This window comes from Chionomys nivalis, chromosome X (assembly GCF_950005125.1).
Source record: "Chionomys nivalis chromosome X, mChiNiv1.1, whole genome shotgun sequence".
NCBI classification, from domain to species: domain Eukaryota; kingdom Metazoa; phylum Chordata; class Mammalia; order Rodentia; family Cricetidae; genus Chionomys; species Chionomys nivalis.
Window position 1 is genome coordinate 112682768 of NC_080112.1, and position 13588 is coordinate 112696355.

The 13588-nt window shown below is 36.2% G+C and overlaps 1 protein-coding gene across 1 annotated transcript in view; it reads left to right on the forward strand.

Moving 5' to 3' along the window:
• The window catches only part of Tenm1 (teneurin transmembrane protein 1), an 836340-nt gene that overhangs the window by 496510 nt on the left and 326242 nt on the right, over positions 1 to 13588 (forward strand). The window contains exon 7 of the mRNA XM_057759068.1: positions 10293 to 10531. Within this exon, the coding sequence (XP_057615051.1) occupies positions 10293 to 10531 (239 nt within the window). The remainder of the gene's footprint in view (positions 1 to 10292; positions 10532 to 13588) is intronic.

Sequence of the window (13588 nt, forward strand, 5' to 3'; positions counted from 1 at the left end):
CTATAGAGATATTTTTTTCATGTATTCACAGAAGCATTCATTCCAATAACCAAGTAATAGGCATACCCTACGTATTGATAAGGGAGTGAACCAATAAATCAAATGTGAGTTTTACACACAATGGAATATTATCTGGCCTTAAAAAAAGAAAATGCTGTAACATACTGCAACATGGATGAATCTTTATGACATTATGTTAAGTGAAATGAGCCACACATGAAAATAAAAATAATATGTTCCCTCATATGGAAAGGAGTCAAAATTAAAGAAACAAACAATGGAATGGTGAGTGGTGGGGGAAAGGCAGAGTTGTTTAATGAGCAAATAGTGGTTCAAATTTTATAGAAAAGTAACTCTAGAAACTTCTCACAAAGTACTTAACACTACTGCACTACATAGTTTAAAATACATTATTTAGATTTTTATCACCAAACTACATTTAGTAACTTTAAAAAATAAGTAATTAAGTTTCATTACCCCATACGAATGAAATTTTGCCCTACCCATAATCTTTTCTTTAAAGAAATTCAACCTCGGTTCCAGTAGAAACAAGTTGAACCACTCTCTCTTGGAAAAAAAATGATCCAAATGCTTATACCTACAGTAATACAGGCTGAGGTGTGTCTCATAAGAATGTTTATAAGATGTAAAAAGAAAAACTATTGGTTATTTATGTATCTGTTGTGAAAAAGCTGTAGATTTCTGTCTGTTTCCTGTAGAATTTTAAGTGCCATATTAAATCATATTATTTAATACTAACAGATACATTCAGAATTATGTAGTATAGGGGCTTAAAAGAGAGAATACATTTCCCCCTTTTATAGATGATTTTAAAATCCTTACAGGAGCATTTGTTATACTCCCATTTACCACCACTGGGTCTCATCAGTCTTGAAGATTTTCTTTTTTACAATATCCTTATGTGCCCATTTCCTTTGGTAATATCTTACTTTCCCTTTTTTTTTAAATTGAACTTGAATATTAAAACAGATGCAAAAAGAGCCACTACCTACACATAAACTCTTGAACTGCATTTTCATCATTTGCTCTGTAGAAAAAAAAACCAATTGTATGAAATTGATAACAACATTTTAGTATATCCTCGGGTCCTGAGGGAAAAAGCAATGTGCTTAGACAGATGATCTGATTTTATGAGCACATAGCTGAAGTCTAGTACTGTGCATTTGTCTTTATGCTCCTACTTTTTTCAAGGACTATGAAAACACATTAGGCTCTGGTTTCACTTTCCACAATGACCTGCAAAGCTTATGATAATACATAGCATTTATATCGCTGTTTCTCAGGATGCACAACAAAGTATAGATCGCTTTCAGCATAGACACTTAGTGTGGGCTTGTTAATAAGAAAACAAGAACCTTAGTATATGAACTTATTTTATTATCTACTATCACTGAGGACTATGATTTGGATTCCACTCAAACATGAATTAGTTTAAATGCTGCACTGCTGTGACTGTTGAATTTATTCATTAATCTGTAATATTTTACTTATGAAACTGCATTTGGAAATCATTTGGTGTACATCAGATGAAATTACAGTGCTCAGGGATATTGATTATTGCTTGTAATTGCCATCATAATAGCCAACAATTCTCTGTCTTTCTTCTACCTCTTAATGATATACCAAACCAAATCAATACCCAGCATACAGGGCCACTCACATTGTCTTGAAAATCCAATTGTTCTTCTTCATAAATATGCAAAAGATTGAAGAATTTTTATCTTCAAACGTTAGGTAAAAGAGTCCAGTCTCCTAGGTTTCCCCTTTATCCCATAGAAACATATCACAGTGAGACTGTATAGGATTAATACTATGTCTGTGACATTTTGTCACCTCAAAAATAATCATAGGGCAAGGGTGGGAGTCTAAGAAGGCTACACCACTCTGTTGCCTATGAACTGCTCCATTGCTTGCTCATTAGTAAATTCAATGGCCAATGAGGAAAACTCTGTCTAGGAGAACTCGCCAGGCAATAAAGAAGAGATCTGCCCTTTTAAAACACAGGTTTTTTAAAAACCTAAAAGAGGAAGCACAGTTACATGAAATGAAAAGAACGCTATGGGTCACTTATACAATGAAATATATTTTCTCCTACTGTTATTTATATACCATGTCTCCATTCTTCCATTTTGGGATAAATTAGGTATCTTCTAGAAAAAATAACAATTATTTCATCTACTAAAGAGTTGTTTGTCCTGTGATGCTTGTCCATTCATTCAAAACAGTTTAACATACTTTAAAAGTTGCTATAAGAGCATATGGCTTACTAAAGAAGGCTTTGTTGACACCCCGTGGGAGGCCTTATCATTTCTGAGGAGTGGATAGGGGTAGTTTGGAGGGAGGGGAGAGGAGGGAAGAGAGGGGAGAGTACAAACTGTGGTTGGTCTTTAAAATGAATCATTTTTAAAAATATATTTATATTAATTTAAAAAATTCAAAAAAAGAAGGCTCAAAAGATGGTTCTATGGATACAAGTACTTGTCATGCAAGTATAAATAACAGAATTCAGATCCTCGGTGTCTTAAGGTTTCCATTGCTATACTAAAATACTATGACCAAGAAGCAACTTGAAGAGGAAAAGGTTTGTTTCATCTTATACTTGCACCTCATAGTCCATCATTGAGGGAATTTAGGGCTAGAATTGAAACAGAAGCAGAGAGGAATGCTGCTTACTGGCTGCTCACCATAGCTTGCTCACTCTGCTTTCTTTTACCTTCCAGGATCACCAACCAAGGGGTGCCACATTCCAAAATGTCTTGGGCACTCCCATATCGGTCACTGATTTAGAAATTGTTATACAGTCTTGCCTACAGGACAATCTTATGTCGGCATTTTCTCAATTGTGCTTACCTCTTCTCAGAAAACTCTATCTTGTATCATGTTGACATAAAAAGGCACCAGCACAATTGACCCCTTGTCAACTTGACACACAAATGTATCACTTATTAATCCATAGCCTTTCTTTTCTTATCCATTTCTAAGATCTCATATTAATAGCAATATCACAATATAAATATTCCAAAGCCCCACAGTCTTTAAAAATTCAAATACTAAAAATACAATCTCCTTAAAATATCCAAAGTCACCAGGTGGTGGTGGCACATAGCATTAATGTCAGCACTTAGGAGGCAGAAGTAGGCATATCTCTGTGAGTTCCAGGCCAGTCTGAGCTACAGAGCAAGTACCAGGACAGGCTCCAAAGCTACATAGAAAAACCCTGACTTTAAAAACCAAAAGAAAATTTAGATATATAGATAGATGATAGATGATAGATAGATAGATAGATAGATAGATAGATAGATAGATAGATAGATAGATAGATCTGTGTCCAAATTCTCTTAAAATTCCAGTCTCTCTAAAATTCCCAAGTTTCTCTACAAGTTCAGTCTCTCAACTGAGCTCTTGTGAAATCAACAAGTTACATAGTTTCTTGCTCAAAGAAGTTAGTCAGGCCACAGTTACAATTAAATCAAAACAAAACCAAAGTCCAAAAGTTCAAAGCTCAGTGTCAGCTATCTGCAACTCCTGATCTTCTGGGCACTAAAGGAATTAATTTCTCTACTCTGCGGTTGGTAGCACACACAACTTATCTAAAGTTCAAGCTAGCTCCATTCCATGGCTGCTGCTGTTCTTGGTAGTCCAACATGGTATTGGCATCTCCAATATGCTGAAATCTTCACCAAAACTGAGACTTTACCTTCACCAATGGCTGCAACTGGAGGTTTCTGTCTCATCCGCCAGTTCCTGAATAACCACTCCAAGGCTTAATATTAATTAACAAACCATTTGACATATTAACTCAGGCCTACTATTAACTATCTCTTACAACTTAAATTAATCCCTTTTTTGGTTTTTAGAGACAGGGTTTCTCTATAGCTTTGGAGTGTGTCCAGAAACTCGCTCTGTAGACCAGGTGTGCCTCAAAATCACAAAGGTCCACCTGTCTCTGCCTCCCAAGTGGTGGGATTAAAAGTATGCATCACCACCCCCCAGGAAATTATCCCATTTCTATTATTCTGTATTTTACCATGAGGCTCGTGGCTTGCTACCTCACATCTTGTTTCCCTGGCAGCTTCTGGCATCTCCCAGGCTCTGCCTTCTTCTTCCCTGTATCTTTGCTTGGATATTCTGCCTGGATCTATTCTGCTTAGCTATTGGCCAAATCAGCTTCTTTATTAACCAATAGTAATAAAACATATTCACAGCATGTAGAACAATATCCAACATCAAATGGTTTTTCATAGTATCAAACCTCAGCTGCTCTCTAGAAACCTTTCATTCCTCTAAGACCAATAAGACCTGGGAAACTTACAAAATACCAAGTTTAGTTCCTGGCACAGAGTACAGCTTTAGCCACCTCTACATCACAGCTTCTGTTTGTTTACCATGGGGAAACACTTCCCAGAGAAATGTGCTGGTCTCTGCTTAATCACAGTAGATTCTTGTGCCCCAGCTGAGAAGCATCTATTATCCCGACAAAACAAAGATTTCATTGTAGTGGTACTAGTCTCTTGCTAATCACAGCTCCAGAAGACCAGAATCAAAGAGTATTAATTCAAAACACACACGAAAGGTCTAAACAGAGTTTTCCTTCCCTCTGAAACCTCACAAGGCAGACCTCTATTATCTGTGCTGCTCAATATTCTTACCTTCCAGGACCCCACAGAAGAGCCACTGAGATGTAAGCATCCAATGTCTTTTCCACCCTAAAGTTCAAATGCTACCACAATCCTCCTCAAAACTCATGTCCATTCAATGCAATCCCCATCAAAATCCCATCAAAATTCTTCACAGATCTGGAGAAGACAATAATTAACTTTATGTGGAAAAACAAAAAACCCAGGATAGCCAAAACAATCTTATACAATAAAGGATCATCTGGAGGCATTTCCATCCCTGACTTCAAACTCTATTACAGAGCTACAGTATTGAAAACAGCTTGGTATTGGCAGAAAAACAGAGAAGTCGACCAATGGAATCGAATAGAAGACCCAGACTTTAACCCACAAACCTATGAACACCTCATTTTCGATAAAGGAGCTAAAAGTATACAATGGAAAAAAGAGAGCATCTTCAACAAATTGTGCTGGCAAAACTGGATGTCAATCTGTAGAAGAATGAAAATATCTATCACCATGCACAAAACTCAAGTCTAAATGGATTAAAGACTTCAATATCAGTCCGAACACACTGAACCTGATAGAAGAGAAAGTGGGGAGTACTCTACAACACATGGGCACAGGAGACCACTTCTTACGTATAACCCCAGCAGCACAGACATTAAGGGCATCATTGAATAAATGGGACCTCCTGAGACTGAGAAGCTTCTGAAAAGCAAAGTACACTGTCACTAAGACAAAAAGGAACCCACTGACTGGGAGAAGATCTTCACCAACCCCGCAACTGACAAAGGCCTGATCTCCAAAATATATAAAGAACTCAAGAAACTAGACCATAAAAGGCTAATCAACCCAATTATAAAATGGGGCACTGAGCTGAACAGAGAATTCTCAACAGAAGAAGTTCAAATGGCCAAAAGACACTTAAGGTCATGCTCAACTTCCTTAGCGATCAGGAAAATGCAAATCAAGACAACTTTAAGATACCATCTTACACCTGTCAGAATGGCTAAAATCAAAAACACCAATGATAGCCTTTGCTGGAGAGGTTGTGGAGAAAGGGGTACACTCATCCATTGCTGGTGGGAATGCAAACTTGTGCAACCACTTTGGAAAGCAGTGTGGCAGTTTCTCAGGAAATTCGGGATCAACCTACCTCTGGACCCAGCAATACCACTCTTGGTAATATACCCAAGACACGCCTTACCATACAACAAAAGTATATGCCTTTGTTCATAGCAGCATTGTTTGTAATAGCCAGAACCTGGAAACAACCTAGATGCCCTTCAATGGAAGAATGGATAAAGAAAGTATGGAATATATACATATTAGAGTACTACTCAGCAGTAAAAAACAATGACTTCTTGAATTTTGCATGCAAATGGATGGAAATAGAAAACACTATCCTGAGTGAGGTAAGCCAGACCCAAAAAGAGGAACATGGGATGTACTCACTCATATTTGGTTTCTAGCCATAAATAAAAGAAATTGAGCCTATAATTCGTGATCCTAGAGAAGCTAAATAAGAAGGTGAACCCAAAGAAAAACATATAGGCATCCTCCTGAATATTAAACTTCATCAGGCGATGATAGGAGACAGAGACCCACATTGGAGCACTGGACTGAAATCTCAAGGTCCAAATCAGAAGCAGAAGGAAAGAGAGCACCAGCAAGAAACTCAGGACCGCGAGGGGTGCACCCACACACTGAGACAACGGGGATGTTCTATCAGGAACTCACCAAGGCCAGCTGGCCTGGGTCTGAAAAAGCATGGGATAAAACCGGACTCACTGAACATAACGGACAATGAGGACTACTGAGAACTCAAGAACAATGGCAATGGGTTTTTGATCCTACTGCATGTACTGGCTTTGTGGGAGCCTAGGCAGTTTGGATGCTCACCTTACTAGACCGGGATGGAGGTGGGTGGTCCTTGGACTTCCCACAGGGCAGGGAACCCTGATTGCTCTTTGGGCTGACGAAGGAGGGGGACTTGATTGCGGGAGGGGGAGGGAAATGGGAGGTGGTGGTGGGGAGGAGGCAGAAATCTTTAATAAATAAGTAAATAAATAAATAAATAAGAAAAAAAAACAAAAACAAGAAAAAAAACCCCACATGTCCAGAATCTGTCACAACAATATCCCACAACCTGGTCTAATTTCTTTCTTATTTAGGGTTTCTGTTTTTGTGGTAAGATATCATGATCAAATGCAACTTTCACCATACACTTTTATCACTGAGGAGTCTCAAGTTAGGGGCCTAAGTGAAAAACTTGAGCAGAAACCATGGAGGAAAAGTTTACTACTTGATACACTTGGCATGCTCATCGTGCTTTCTTATACCATCTGGGACCCCCTGTCCACAGATGGTACATCCAATAGGGGACTAGGTACTTCCACCTCAATCATTAATCAAGAAACTACCCCCGTAGACTTGTTTACAGGCAGTGTGATAGAGGCATTCCTCAACCAAATGACTTTAGTGTGTGCCAAGTTAACAGAAGAACAAGTCAGCGCAAAGACATACAATAGAATACACATACATTTTGTAATATGGTTTGAACAGATAGTATTTGTTGATTTTGAGTCATTTAGCATAAGTTATTAGAACATGATGCTTACCTAGTGAAGATTAGGGTTACAGATAATATCATACCATGGAAATATATTAAATAAAAATGTCTGATACCAGCTTTATCTATAATACTAACTAGCTGTTACTTAAGTAAACCACTGTCATTCTTTAGGTTGAAGCTACTCTCATTGAAACTGAGGGCATTGGGCTGCTAGATTTATAAGAAAGTTCCTTCAAACTTTGTGATTCTGTAGGTGTCATTCTCATTCTTCTCATTAAATCCAAAAGGGAACAGTATAAAAAGCTTAGAAAAATGTCACCATGCCAAGTTCAGCACAAAATGTGCTTCTTCTGAACTTTAACAGACCAATTATAAAATCTTAATGTTTTTAGTAGCTACGTAAACCTAGTATGTGTATGGTCTGATAGAAATGACTCTGGAGCCAATATACTGGAGTTTGGAAATTCTGCATCACCAATTATTAGTAATGGGACCATGGACCAGTTTTTGCATCTCTTTGTGTCTTGTTCTCATCTATAAAAAGAGACATATAAATATTATAATAAGCTTGTTATAAGTACAAAGTAATGTAATACTTTATGAAGTAGAACCATGAATGGTACAAGTCAACACTCAAATGTTGTCTCTTGTTAGTAATAGAAAAATTATCAGTTATCAAATTTTACCAAAATTCTCTGGATCTTCATTTTGTCATCTAGAAAGTAGGTTAATATACCAACCTCAAACACACATGAGGATCAAAATAACACATTTATTAAAACTGACTTGATATCTGACCCTCTAGATAGAAAGATTAGTAAATTCACCAGATACAAATCTTCTAATCCTAATTATAAAACTGATATTAGATCGAGAACATTTTTCATTAATAAAATATCCCTACATCCTAAACTTCACACAAATTACCATTTTATTCATGAATGTTATGCTTTTTTCCCCTTTAAAAAAGTATATCCTATTGCCCCTTTTGAGGTCTGATTTCTTTTCCTTAGTACTATGTGTGAATGCTTTTCCTAATGTTTACAGCTCAATTTGCAATGTTTATGTACCATGAGTTTTTAAAATCACTTAATGAAATATCAAGTGTTAGGGATATGTATAAGTTACTTTAGCTATTATAGATATCATTGTAATAAGTGATTTCTTAAAGTGTCATAGGCATCATTTCTTGAAGACAACTCCTAAAAGCATAGTTGTTATGTAAATAATATGTATATTTAAAACATTTTAGTATATAATGTTAAATTGCCCTCTAGAAAGGTGCAGGGATCTCAATTTCATTCAGTAACTTAGCCCTTTAGAAAACAGTTAACCTTCATGATACTCAAGCAAAATTCTCTATTGTCAGCGTTTTTCATCACCTGGCACGTTAGAGTTGTTGGGACTTTTTTCTTTAAATGTATACACCTCTTTTCCTTTAAATGTGGAAGCTAGAAATAAATCTTTTACATTTGGGCATATGTTGCAAGGTGATGTTGACTTTTCACTTACTGAGAGGTTTTATACTGTGCATTAAAATGTAACACTAGAATGTGCTTTGTTTAGCAGTGCATTTTACTGCCACAGAGGGCACAGTAGAGTGGTTAAGATTCAGAACATTAAAGCCTGGATGACCTGTATGCTGATTCTAGCTCTGTCACTTGCTTACAGGGTGAATTTGCACAACATTTTAAACCTATTTTTGCCTTCCCATTCTTAAAAGCCCAATGAGGAAAATAGCATAGCCTGTTCCACACAAGGAAAAAAATGAATGCGTTAATGAGTATGTAGTAGAACACATGGCACTTAGCACCTCACAAGGGAAGGAAAGTACAGGGTCAAAATATATATGTTTGTCTTAAGTCCTTACTTATGAGTGTATCACTATTTATGAAAGGTCCAGTTATAATAGTAATGAGGAATGTGTGATCACTCTGTAGGAATATAATATAATAACACCATTGCTCCACATGTATAAAGTTCCACAGCAGGCATAATAAATGTATGTTGAGAAAGTGCAGAGTTGAGTTTGTCTCTGGGAATCAAGGTAGAAATTTGCTTAGAAAAAAGATGAGGGCATTTCTGGAGTTATGGGACTGTTCTACATTTGGATAGAGGTTTGTTTTGCTCAAGTAATGGCATTTGTCAAATTCCAGCAATGGTATATGTTAACAGTGAATGTTTTCACATATAAATTTTATATTGAAAACAAACTATATAATATCAACTCTATATAATAATAATGTTGGAATCTGAAATATTTTGAGAAATTTTCTATTGTACAACAACTTTCAAAAACTAGCACCAGCTAGTAGATAGAGAATTGAAGAGATGAGCTAAACAGATAAAAATGGATATGTTAAAATGTGAACTGTACAAGGTTGTTGGTGGATAAATGGGATAGCTTGCTTCAAGTGAGCCATATGTTTGATATTTTAAATTAAAAGATTGCCGGGCGGTGGTGGCGCACGCCTTTAATCCCAGCACTTGGGAGGCAGAGGCAGGCGGATCTCTGTGAGTTCGAGACCAGCCTGGTCTACAAGAGCTAGTTCCAGGACAGGCTCCAAAACCACAGAGAAACCCTGTCTCGAAAAACCAAAATAAATAAATAAATAAATTAATTAATTAATTAAAAGATTAATTAATATCTGCCAAAAGTCTTGTTTTTAAAGTTTGATAGTGAGGAAAAGGCCAAACACTGGTATCTAGGATGCCCTAATTATCAAAATTTTATGGCAGAACACAGTCAGCTCTTCAGAATCATGATTAAGGAATGAGAAAAGAATAGTGAATATCAACTATGGAATTAGACCATTTACTAGTCAGCAAGAGAGCAAGGAAAGGAGGGATTGAGGAAGGGACAGAGTGGCAGAGATGGGGAGGAAGAGAAGAAGAAATGAAAAAAAATACCAAAACCAATTCATTTACCACTGGATTACTTGAAATTTTTGTCTAGCCTTTCCAGGTCTGGTGAGATTTGTCATACAGTATGATGCTTTGAAATTTGTAGAGTTTGTGGGGTTTATAGAAATTGGCTCTGGCATTTACAGGGGAACTTCTCTGTTTTTCTCCATTAGGCATTTCCTGTTTAAACACGGATCTGGTTCCTCTGCCATCTTCAGTGCAGCCAGTCAGAACTACCCTCTGACATCCAATACTGTCTACTCACCACCTCCCAGGCCGCTGCCTCGGAGCACCTTTTCCCGACCTGCCTTCACTTTTAACAAACCGTATAGATGCTGCAATTGGAAGTGCACAGCCTTGAGCGCTACTGCAATCACAGTGACTTTGGCCTTGTTACTAGCCTATGTAATTGGTAAGTCCTTTATTCTATATATGAGTTTTCTTTTTAACCGAAGATTGTTTGGTTTGGAAGAATTCACTTTCAGTGCTGAGATGCACAGATTTGTACCATAATTAAGTGTTGTAATAACAAATGTATTCCTAGTTCTTTTTTTTTTCCATTCCCAACCTTAAATACTGCTGTTGGAGTAGAAAGAACACTCTTTGAGAAGAAATATTTATACTACTAACACAGTCTTATTGATTACACTTGCTGTAGTTAGCCATGTTCCTTTCAATTAAAAGGTTGTTATGGTTTTCTCATTAGCAGTCATAAGTACTAATCTACAATAGCTTCTTAAATTATAAGTACACAGTAAGATGGCTACTCAGATTTTCAGGTAGCAATTTCATTAAAGCACTTGGGAGCTTTCAGAAAATTCAGTGCGGTGTCTTCCCAAGAATTCATAAGAACCAAACCAGATAGCCTTATTCTCACAAGAAGTTGAAAAGTATGTGGTTCTTGAGTTTTGGAGGGTAATTGTGTGCATTCTTTCCACTTTTAAGGAAAAAAAATGTTGTTCTTTGGTCACTCTGATTAAAGTCACCCACACTTAATAGAAAATTGTATTGATTTTTCTGGATGGCATTTTATTTTGACTGAATGTTAATTTCCTTGCTTGAATGGTTCTGCCAGTTTAAAATGTAAATACTTTAAGAAACACGTGATTTTTGAAAGCCTTGTTCCAATGATGAATGAAATATCATGATTAAAAAAAGAAAACTACCTAGATATGTCACTAACAACTTCTTTTCAAGTTTAACCTGAAATTCCACTTAACAAATGAAGCAGGGTTGATAGAGGAAGGTCATTGGTTAAAAAATAAAGAAACTGCTTGGCCCTCATAGGTTAGAACATAGGTGGATGGAGTAAACAGAACAGAATGCTGAGAGGAAGAGGAAGTGAGCTCAGACTCAATAGCTCTCCTCTCTGGGGCAGACGCGATGAAGCTCCAACCCAGGATGGACGTAGGCTAGAATCTTCCCGGTAAGCGCACCTTGGGGTGCTACACAGATTATTAGAGATGGGTTGAGAATTAGCCAGTAAGGGCTAGAGCTAATGGGCCAAGCAGTGTTTAAAAGAATACAGTTTCCGTGTAATTATTTCGGGGCATAAGCTAGCCAGGTGACCAGGAGCTGGGGTGGCAGGAACACAGCCTGCAGCACCCTACAACATAGGGTTATTTACTAAGATATAATAAATATGATTCTGAGAAGTGGTTAAAAATGATATTTAGATTTTCATATACTTGTAAATAACAAAGCACATTTGATTGGTTCCAATTTTCTAAAGCATTAACAGATAGTTTTTACATAACCAGTTTCTATAGGAGCCATGAAACAGGAAGAGGTAAGAAAACAACAGATAGTTTTTGCAAGATGTTACTGGAGTGTCAGCAGTCAAGGCACATAGCCTCTGCTGATGTCCATGATTCTTGCTTCAAAAATTGCCATCAAACAGTTCCTATTCCAGTAAACATGGACAATGGTTTCTTGTATCAAAATTATTTTCTTTATATTAGGTTTCACTGAATACTCAGATTGTATGTTTATTTAATTTATAATGACCTGCAATGAGAAATACTTTTGAGGGAATGAAAGGATCAAGAAGAATTGCAGTTCCAATATGATTTTAACATGAAATCACTCAAAATAAGGGATAAGGACTAGAAAATGGCTTAGCATTGAAAAGGCAGTTGCTACAAAGCTGAAATATCAGAGTTCAATCCCCAGAACCCATTTTAAGGAAGTAGAGAACATTACCCTGCAAGTTGTCCGATGACCTCCACACACACTCCATGACATAGGTTCCCAACCCATGCACACAAGCTTTGTAAATAAGTGTTTAAAAATAAAATATTCAAAATAAGGAGTAATCTGAAATGTTGCAGTACCATCAAGACTCCTCAAAATGTTCTTGCTCAACTTTAGAATGTTGAAATCAACTTAATGTTAGATGTGTTTGTTTCTGTCCACTTTACTACACAGAAATATTGTCTTATATACAAGACATAACCCCTAATGCAAATTAATTCAGGTAATATGAGAGTGTGTGTTAATAAGTTTAAATTATGATTCAATCTGTCTTTTAAAAATTTTATTATGATGTGATGGCCATGTCACAAATTTTATTTTATAGTCTGAGGCTTGTTTGATTATTTTTCATTTTGTTAATGAATGCATGGTTTTTAGTCATTTCAAGGAATGATATTTTATATAGAATATCAATTTAACAGGATAGTAAGGTAACATTCTACAACAGTTATAAACATAGATTTTTAAATCTCTCCTATTTACTAACATGTTGCCTTGAGTGAATCATTTAATCTGTTTAGATCTCCATTAACTAACCTGATAATATGCTTAAAATGATACCCATAATAGGACTAGGAGTAGAAATAAATAAATTCATAAGAATTAAAGTACTTGAAATAGGGTATAAATGTAGAAAGTAGTTTATAATAGTTAAATATTACTATAATTCTAACTTCCATTCGTTATTATCATTCATGGGTTCTAATAATTAAGCATATTGCTCATGGTTCTTTTACTTTTTAATGATGAAATGAATTCCCTAAAACATGCTTTTAGCATTAGACCTCGCTTCCTTTATTCATACCAGTAAACATTTTAGTTTAGTAAATAAATCTACCTGGGTGTTTTAAAATTTAACTAGACATACCAGGTGATCTTCTGTGATGGTAAGTGGAACTAAGTAGTTTGATTGGTTAAGAGGTGTCTTTTGAAAATATTTACTGTGAGATAATTCCAATTGCAATACATTTCATTCAAAATGCTAATAGCATTGCATGGGTTTAAAAGGAAATGCTTATTGCAAACACTGTGACTTTCTTCTTTGCTCCATCATGACCTGGGTATTATATGGCTTTAGATAAATTTGTAAAACCCTCTTCCAGAAGCTGGGTGTTATATTGCTCAGTGGTAGAGTGCTTGCCTAGCATGCTTGAGACCTTAAGTTCAAAACCAAGTACTGAAAAAAAAAAAAAAAACACTGTCTTCTTAGATTTAT